Source organism: Spinacia oleracea, chromosome 3 (assembly GCF_020520425.1).
Source record: "Spinacia oleracea cultivar Varoflay chromosome 3, BTI_SOV_V1, whole genome shotgun sequence".
Lineage (NCBI taxonomy): Eukaryota > Viridiplantae > Streptophyta > Magnoliopsida > Caryophyllales > Amaranthaceae > Spinacia > Spinacia oleracea.
In genome coordinates, this window is record NC_079489.1 from 157,893,032 (window position 1) to 157,903,574 (window position 10,543).

A 10,543-nucleotide genomic window follows, 5' to 3' on the forward strand; every position below is an offset into this window, starting at 1 on the left:
AGGCCCGCTAGACGAAGGCCCAGCACGAAGCCAGGCCGTCGCCCAGCGAGCCAACGCACACCAGCGCACGCCAAGCCTCGACCAGGCCCAGCGCAAGGCCAGGCCCAGCCAAGGCCTTGGGCGCGCGCGCGGAGCACAGCAGTGGGCCGTGCGCTGTGCGCCTAGCGTGGGCCGCATGGCTTGCGCGGGTGTACGGTGCTCGTGCATTGCTTGTGCGAGAATCCTGATGCAATCGGGATTCGAAGTGTGATTAAAATCCTAAAGCTATTAGATAATGATTATTTAATTAGAGTCCTAGTAGGGTTACAATTAAATAAATTAGTATCCTAATAGGATTCCAAAACCCTTTCCATAACTCTATAAATACGTGCCTAGGGTCACATATTTTCATAGATTATTCAAGTATTCAAAGTGAGTTTTTGAGAGAAAATTCAGACACATTTCTTACCTAAGAGTACCGAAAATCTTTAGTACCTTAAGGGCGATTCTAGTTGGTCAATATTAAGGCGGATCCGGACGTGCTGTGGACTATCTACGGAGGGACGACACTTGGAGTCCTAAAGACTTGTTCTTGTTCGGTTCGGGCGCAGCTAGGGAAGGCACGCAACAAAGAGTATGCATCTAAACTATGCTATATGATTATGTGTAAATAATATGTATTCCTGGCTAAATGGTTTTTCCGCATGATTTATGAATTGTCATATGTATCATAACCTAACACAGCGCTGCCGCGTTATTGTTGTGTGCATTCGCGCCCATGGGTCTCGAGTGCTTCGCGCACTCGGCTTGTTGGCCGCACTCCGTCTTGCGTATAAATCATTGTTCGGGAATTTATTTATCGTGTCGTACGATATGATTATTCGTTTCGCCTAGCTTACGAATATACGCAATACAATATCTGATTCCGATCCAACGTCATATCGTATATTTATGTTTTTCCGAACTAATTCCCGAAAAGCTATTAAATGAATTTCCGATTCTTTTAATCCGGCGACCTGTTACATGCCAATGGTGTGACCTTATAGGTTCAGTCAAGAGTAAGTTGTGAGCCTAATTAGGATTAGAACTCACTGATCGGAAGAATTGCTCCAGCCAGCTGTTCCGATCACTTGATCTTACAGAATTAATTGTTGGTAATTAATCTGAACCTTGGTATTAGACTAATGCACCTTGGGTGAAGGACATATGTCTTTCAGTCTCCCACTTGTCGTTAAGACAAGTGTACATTCACATTCCTTTGTCACTTAGTGTTACTTGCTGAACATAAGGTAAGATCCAAGTCATCCTTATTAGGTCCAAAAGTGTTTCTCGGATTATTGAGTTCAACTGTTAAACTTTTACATTAAGCCTTAACCATTCTGAGCACGGCCATGCATTTTCATAGTATCTAACTCTCCGAGTGGCCTTGTTACACAACAACACTATATCCTATCAAAGATAGGAGGAAAATCCAGTTGCAATCTATCTGTACGGGGTTAACTATTTGTACTCTACGGAGTACGAGTTTTTTTAGTACAGGTTAAAGTGATCGTCGTTGTTAGAGTTGAGAAAAAATTTAGGGTATCTTGAATCGGAACCTGTTAGGAACCTATTGTGCAGGTTTTGATTTCGGGAAACAAGATTTGGAACTTGTTGAAACAGGTTCCGATTTCGATTCTCAATTTTCTGGAAAGGGTATCCTGTTGGGTACCCTTTACACACCAATTCTAATATGAATTACCCAAAATAAGGGTTCGGGCCTTATAAAACTGCTTCCTATGCCTAAAACATAAAACAATCCATGCTACTTTTTGAGAAATATTTATAAGAAATTACAATTTAAGCCCAAGCTATAAAACCATCAAATCCCAAACTATAAAGTAGATTTTTTTCCCTCAATAGATTAGCAATAATTTATTTAAATTTTTAAATGACAGGGTACCTGAATCAGAACCTGTTGGAACAGGTTCCGATTTCTAAAATTTTGACAGGGTACCCTGTTGTGCTCACCCCTTCATTGTTACTTACATGCTTGTGTGATGCCTCCCTTATTTACAAAATTACATTCAAAATTTTCATACTTTAAACACATATATTTCAAAACGCGAATAACGAACTTTAAAAAATAGAGATTACACTACGCACTACTTACTACTTACTACTTACTACTACGCACGATAATTAAGCTACCAAAAACATTCATTTCAGAGTTCGTTGATGAAACTAGCTATCATCAAATTAAGCCAAAAAGAATTAAGAAAGTTTAATCAATAATTAAACAGCCATCATTTGATGAAACTCATTAAAATCAAGCTCACCATCACCATCCGTATCATAAACTTGAATCATAGCCGCACACTCTTTAAAAGACTTTGAATCTCCAAGCTTATATAAAGCCCTTTGAAGACCTCTAGGAGTTATCCTCCCTGACCCTTTCTCATGCTCAAATGTCTCAAACACTTTCTTCATATCTTCATCTGTACCTTCGTCGTCGTCCTTCGTTTCCATAAGCTTAACGAAATCCTTAAACTCGAGCATTCCGTCCTTGTCCGAGTCAAGCTCGTCGATAACCTCTTGTGCGTCTTCCTTCGAAATCACCTCCCCTATCGACTTAAAGTACCTTCGAAGCTCGAGGGCCGTGATCTTCCCATCGTTGTCCATGTCGAAATGACGAAATACCTTGAAGAAACACCTAAGAAATATTAGGTGAGGAGAAAGAAAGAAGGATGAACTTATAGAGTACAAAACTAATATTAGGATTCAATCATCAGGTGAAGTTTTTTGGTTGAGTTGGTCATTTGATATGGTATCAGAGCTAACGTGACATAAATATTACGGGTTCAAACCTCATCCACCCCTCGGTTTAAAGTGGATTTTAGCGTTGGGTATTGGGAGGCACATGCTGCAACCAAACTTCAAATCCAAAAGGAATTTCATGTGAGGGGGCGTCATAGAGCTGATGGTTGAACCCTCAAAATTAATTTTATACTCTATCATGAACAGTAGAAGCTACGTTATCATTCTAGTAGAATGCATTAAGGTGGTTGGTTCACGAATGCTAGTTATGAGCGAGGTATGGTTTAGAATCTAGAGAAGTTGGGTTTGGCTCGTACCTATTATTTTTGAACTGCACCATACACATGATATTAAGTACTCCCTCCGTCTCATAATTGTAGTCCCGTTTTACCAAAAACACGGATTTTAAGAAAAATTGAATATGAAAAAGTGGAATAAAGTACAAATGATGATTTAGTTGTATGGAAAAATGGAATAAAGTACATGTGAAAGAGAATATAGTACATAAGAAAATGGAATATAGTACATGGGTGTGGTTCTTAATATAGTACATGAGACAGTGAGGACCTTAGTAGCCAAAATTAGAAACAGGACTATAATTTTGAGACGCTCGATTTAGAAAACAGGACAATAATTTTGGGATGAGGGGAATATTAAGTTTCACCATATTATTGATATCATTCCTAACCTCATACCACTATGTGAACCAAACAACCCAAGTCTAGTAGTATTAATCATATATCTAATTCCCAGGTCAATCATGAAATCATGTACGGTTATCCTAGGATGAATATGTAACAATAAAATAATATAATATTTACATACCTCCTTAAGCTCCTCCTCCCTCGTCCTTGTCTGCAAACAAGTTGAGTCGAGCCGAGTTTTAGTCTGTTCGAGCTGATCAGCTTGATAAGAATTATGGGGGCGAGGGGTGATCGAGGGCGGGGTGAGAGGAGAACGAGGGGAGGATCCAGAAGGACTCGAACAGGGCGATGTCGCGGTGGCGGCCTTGGACGACTTCTTTTTGTGGAGGCTTATTCGTAGTCCTACGTTGGAGAACCACCTACTTGATCTAGACACACATTCGGACCCCATTTTAATTTGGAAGTCAATCTAATTAACTAGCTTAATTAATTAGCTTCCTTAAGACGCAATTAGAGTCATTATGGCATGTTGGGTTGATATGATGTATATATATATAGATGTTGGAATGAATTAAGGTGCAAGTAAAAATGAAGAGAAACTGAAATGAAAGTTGCTAACGAAATAACATAATTTGGAGTGATTTGTCCAACAAGTTGTGTTTAGGAAATTGCATGGTAGCTTCGTTTTGGCCAACTCTATGTCATGGCTTCACTCGTCTATGTCAATATGCCGACTTTCTTTTTCTTGCTATGAAAATCAAATTAATTAAGTAAGAATTACTATTATATTGGGAGAGGAAGATGATCGTGTGACCAATTATTATACGTAGACTCTTAGTCTTAATTATTGGCTAAAATTCAGGGGCAGCTTTGGAAGCGTGTAAGGAAAGCGACGAAACATATCCCAAATTTCAGATATAATATAATTAGTTTCTTAAATATTAACAAAAACAAAATTGAAGCAGTGGTTTAGGTGTTGTTGTGTATTACCAAGGTCATGGCTCATGGGTTTGATTCTTCTTCATTGGTACTAATTGACTAATTTTAATATCATACTTTTTTGGATGCCCAGTTGACCTCCAATTAGGCTTGTTCACCTATACGCACATTAGGCTATCAAACTTTTGATTAAACCATAAAGGAATCCTATCTTTTATACAGCTACGCCCCATCATGACAAGGCTCACCCATCTTTGTCAACAAACACTACATATAGGTCGATATGTGAAAGTTCCTAAGGTATGTCCATTTATTGTTTTCACATACACCTAAATTTAGTAAGATCTCTCTTATGTAGAATAACAAACTAACTTAGACATCGGAGGGGTTATCCTCGACCCCCGACGCCTGTTAACGTGTCTTGTGTGTAGGTACACTTAGACGCAACATGACTCAAGCAAGATTTTCCTCATCCAAAGATTCAGCCATGGTCAAAGCTCCGTGTTTCATACCTGGAACAATACTTATACTGAGTTTTGTGGTTGGTTTATGCAAATTATTATATTACTTCATCCGTTTCAAAAAATTGCAATACCTTGACTTGTACGTTTGCCAAGATACAACTTTGATCGCAATTATCTCTAATTATCTTTTTCTAAAAAAATCTTAAAATTTTATATTATTAAAGTATATAATGAAACCAATTCAAAGACAATTTACTTAATAACATTTTCATTAACAATTTAGTATAAACATATGGTCAAAATTGGTGTATAAATAGCGATAAAACTAAAAATGAAGTATTATTTTTTTGAAAGGGAAAGAAGTATATTTCATTGAATAAACACATCGTTGTCATATTCTACGTAGTACGTACATCTACGGCTACCTTTTGATGCTCACGTTTTGTTGGCGAGATTTAATTTAATGGGGTCGTTTTCAAAATTAATTTAACAATTAATGAGCCATGGTTACGTGGGAATAATTTTGGATGTATATTATAATACATACTCCCTCCGTTTCTTAATACTCGCATCGTTTTAACTGGACACGCATGCTGATGCATAACTTTGACCATCAATATCTTTAACTACATATTATAAAAACTTATAAAATTTTAATATTTTGAAAATATATATTAAGATGAAGCCAACAATATATTATATACTAACATTAGTTTTCATATACTATAAATAAAATAGGGTCAAAGTGAATTATGTGAATAGTGCAAAAAGTCAAAACGGTGCGAGTATTAAGGGACAGAGGGAGTAGCATAGTTGTACGTACTTCGATCCTGTTAGTTTAGATGAACAACACAAGAGGGGGGGTGAATTAGTGTTTGTAGATGTTGGATCTACTTTTTCGCGGAATTAAAAACATTAAGATATTGCAAGAGAGATTTTAGCGTGGAAACCTCTCTACCCTAATAGAGAGGAAAAACCACGGCCCCGTAGGGACTTAAACCCTTTTACTAATTAGGAAAATCACAGTTCCCTAAACTCAACTCACTTATGAACAGTCCCTCAACCGTTCCTTCTCAATGATCTCTCTAGAGATCTTCTCTCTCAACTCTTCAGCTCGACTCAAGCTGATTCTCTCAATTACAAGGTTCACTCAAACCCCTTCCCAACTCTCAAGAATAAAAGATAGAATAACAAATAGAATCTGAAATTCTGCTGGAGCAGGAACTACGTATGTGGAACAGGAACTGACGGTACTGACGTGGGTTATAATGTAGATTTAACTTAAGCACGTAACACCACTAAGTCAGACAATTTTCCTAGACTTATGAATGCAGTATATATAGTGATGCATGTTATCTATTAACCCTAGAAGATATATTTTATGTTTATCTTTTATTTAGGAATCCTAGACCTAATAGAACTCTATCATGATAGACTTTTATCCTAAGACTCTAACAAACATATGATCGAATAATAACTCTTTATGCAGTAGATATATTAATGAAAACTCTATCTAAACGACAGTCCTTTCCTATCATGACTCTTAAATAAGATAAACATTATTTAACCATTAACTAATGCAATCCTAATTACTATCAAACACATAATCCTAACTATACTAAAACTCCTTAGTACATGACTTAGTATTATTATGTTTAGACTTCTATTAGGACACAAACTCTAAGGTAACGTGATCTAAATACTATACTCATGCAATCCTATATACTACGTGCAGACTAGGACCAGTACCCTCGTCATTGACACTGTTCCACGTACGTTGTTCCACCAGCTCCGAACTTTCAGTTTCTAAAACAAATCTATTAAGCACACTAATGCTACTAGATTTTCTTCTCTTCTCTTTCTCTGTACTTGTACTCTTAATTCTCCTCGAGTCCAAGTTCCTCTTCTCTTGGATTCTCTAACTCTTGAATCCTCGTTCTTCCTGTAAGTCTTTGGGTCTTCTTCAAAGTCTTACCTACACACGTCATTTATCATTTATTTTCATGCATAATAAACCACGTTAGATATTGAGTCAAGTATGATAAATATGCATAAATCATATATTATAATATTTGCTTAACTAAAATACACATAGGATAATATGGAATATAATATACTAGTGGATAAATACTATTCCTATCCTAATATGAACTTAATATTTACGGCAAGTATTATGTGACTCAAACACCTAAATACATTGAATCTAGACAGTCCTATATTATGCATAATACTAATTGTAAAAGCTTAAACTGTAAACATTTAATCTTTCCTAACATGCTTATGCAAACTAAAACTCTTAGACTCCTACATCGTCTACAATGCACCATAATATATGATAAATGAGACCAGCTATGATATGCATTCCTAGAAGACTCCTAATGCATATATAACTATATGAAGAGTCCTAATCACACGCAACTATATGTACTTATGATAGGATATTATAAGAGACCTAAACTAATGCAAAGTCCTAAGTCTAATAAACAACTTATCCCAATATGGACTCTTAATTACACATGCATATAACGAACATATTAGGATGCAAATATGACAGAACTATATGCACTCCTAAACTCTATTGATGCACGCATGCGTATCTCGTACAGGTGACTGGGAACAGGAACAGTCAGACAACTAGGAACTCTGTTAAACTGTTTCTGATCTCTTTTTTGTTGTTCCTGCCGGACCATATAAAGTATCATTTCGTTCCTCCTTTGTCACTTTACTTACCACATGAAGTTTACCAATGTAAATGCTAATTTACATATAAACAACATGTATAACGTAGCCATCTCCACTCTCGTCAACAATAGCTTATCATTGCTCATGTCCCTTGTCTCTTGGTTTAATCATAGCTTGTTCTTCCTATGCACATCTTAGCACACATGTTAATTAGATAATCATCATTTGTTTATAATCATCAAAACCTCACTACTCAACAATTTCCCCCTTTTTGATGATGACAAACTAATGATGCTTATCACAATTTAAGCAATAAATCGATTACACTTATTCCCCCTTAATTTTGTAAACCAACAACTTATGAACAAGTCTAATGACATAGTAAGAGCAATACTAATAAACACCATATAGATAAGGATTTAGATTGTATTATATCAAACAATAAGCATCATACATACTCTTCCCCCTTTTGGCATTATCGAAAAGGGTTACTTTGCACACAATCTTTTTAGGTTAACCATACACACCCTGAGTTTATATGTCACACACACCACCTGATAGGTTAGACACTTGTTTGTCACAAAAGTCCTCGAGTTTCCAATTTTGAACTGAGGATGTTGTTGCTACATAATTCCAATTCACAATCCAAAGACCCAATGTTAGAAGCAATGAAGTAACTTGACAAATAATATCAAAAAAAGGTTAGAAGAAAATGTTTTCATTGTTAATTGCCAAGGGCGAGAATTAAGTAGAAATGGTGTGAAGAAAAGGCTTGGTGAATAATCGAGTAGAGGGAACCAAGGGTAGATGATGTGTTTGTGGTTTCTTCTTTTAAATGAGGTCCTCAACAATCATTAGAGCTTTTTAATGAATATGAAACCAAATCCAACACACCTCCATCTCTTTGTATGTAGCACCTTATCGTACCAAGTTCCCATATATCACCAATCTTCCATAAGGAACTGACATCATAGTGAAACGTGGACTGACTGCTGAAATCAGTGCCTGCAGTGGCTGTTCAACTTACCAAGTTTAGTGGAACAGGAACTAACATTAGTGTTGCTTCCTTTTCCTGTTCCTGGTCCTAGAACCGTCTGTTCCTTTACTGCTCAACGAGTGTATGAGTTTGAATTTCTGTAACTCATTGATATTCTTCATAATAATTGAATTCTAGGAGAAAATAATAAAGTACAAGAATTGATCACCTTTGCTTCAATTTTTTGATTTTTTTTTTGATGATTTTTTTTTTTTTTGATTTTTTTTTGATTTTTTTTTTTTGATTTTTTTTTGATTTTTTTTTTTTTTTTTGAAACAAAGGCGTCATTACAAAATTTTGAGCTTTCCTAGAGTATAAGATCATATAATAATATAGAAAGGACTTACCATTAAATATAAGTTCCACCATCGAATATGAAAATCTTGTTCAATGTTCCCTACCTTATTCCCCCTGAGTTCCTTACCATCTTCTTTCATGCGGAACCTTGTAGAAGTGAAGTTCCATATGATACCTAGTAAATTTCTATGTGATACGTACATCATACGGTGATTTTCCTTCAAAGCTTTTATTGATAAATAATAACCCGCTGCTTCTACTTCATCTTTGACTTCCCTCTCAAAACATATTCATAATTATTACTCTTCATGCATCGTCGAACCATAGGAAAGAAGAATATATTTTTGGAGTTCAAGGGTAGTGAGAATGTGAAGTGGTAGAGTACACATATGATATGAGATAAGGAAAGAACATTTAAAATTATTGAAAGATGATATGGAGAAAGACAAGATCAGGATTGTAGAGTATGATTGAACTTAGCACACACCCACAATCATAAGATTGTAGAATTATGCTAATGGCTCGGCCTGGGTAGGCTCAACCCAATCACGAAAACACAAACCTGACTTGGGGAATGATATTGGTATTGAAAGTTTGTTTCCTCTAAAAGATTTAAAAAGAAGTGCAATATTTCAGGAACACTACTGCCTTGTTCCTTCAACGTTTCTTTCATTGTTCCTTTGGCAACTTAGGAATTTTGTATTGGGACTACATCCAAATTTCTCAACGAGTCCTCTAATAATTTTGGGCAAGTGAATATGTCTTTTAAAACATGAGAATTGAGTGTGACACATTGACTTATAGGCGTGCATGATTTACTTCAATTGAAAAGTGTACAAGGGCCCTAAACGAAAAGTTCATTTGGGAAAAGAGTACTTTATGCTCATGTTAGTTTCAACAAGTCTTGTTCCTTTACTACTTGGTGATAGCATCAAAAGCATTTATTCACATGAAATAGCATTTAGAAAGTTGCTTAAAATAAATGGTGCGATATTCATGCAATTTGACACATCATTAATATGAGTAAGAGTGTTATACCTCACATGGTCCAAACTTGCTTGAAAACATTGGATATGGTTTGATCATTTATGGCTTGCTTACGAGTTTCATTAAGTGTTAGTTTCACATGTACTCCAGTTGCTCCTTGTGACACCTTTTAATTGTTGAGATCTTGTTCGCGTTCTTTTCTTCTTTGCTGGAACGCTCTAAGTGATGCTGAATGGTTCGTCTCAACTGCTCCCTGTTCCCTGTTCCTCTTTCATCTGAACAGGAACTCGTTCTCTTTCCTTTGGTCTTTATTCTTGACCGTGCTTCTTCATCTTGGGTTGTCTCGCGTAGATCTGAGGAATAAGTTGCATTTGTTTGGAGTCTTTATTAACCAGTAAAGCATCTTTGTTTTCGCTCACAATGATGTAATCTAAAATCAAAACCCAAATGTAATCTTTTGTGCAATTATAAGGTTAGTAGGTTAGTCTTCAAGAAATAAATATATATTAAAGCATAAATATACAGAAAATTCTAGACGTGAATACTCCCTTTTGATAGTCTCTTTTGTACTTACAACAGTACACCTTGTTGATGTTCCTTGTTGTCCATTCACTAAGAGAGTTGTTCCCGAACTTCTGTTATATTTCTGAAATTGAGTTCCTCATGAGTTGGACTAGGAACTTGTGCGTCAGCGTCAAAGCCTTCTCATGGATACGTTG

At 36.1% G+C, this 10,543-nt stretch overlaps 1 protein-coding gene across 1 annotated transcript; it reads right to left on the reverse strand.

Annotated features, from left to right (window-relative positions):
• Positions 1-2,051: 2,051 nt before the first annotated feature.
• LOC110787507 (probable calcium-binding protein CML41) lies at positions 2,052-3,976 on the reverse strand. Its single transcript, XM_021992141.2, has 2 exons — positions 3,601-3,976; positions 2,052-2,658 (listed from the first exon to the last, which is right to left on the reverse strand). The coding sequence occupies exons 1-2, from the start codon at positions 3,868-3,870 to the stop codon at positions 2,254-2,256; spliced, it is 675 nt and encodes a 224-aa protein (XP_021847833.1). The 5' UTR covers positions 3,871-3,976; the 3' UTR covers positions 2,052-2,253.
• Positions 3,977-10,543: the final 6,567 nt, after the last annotated feature.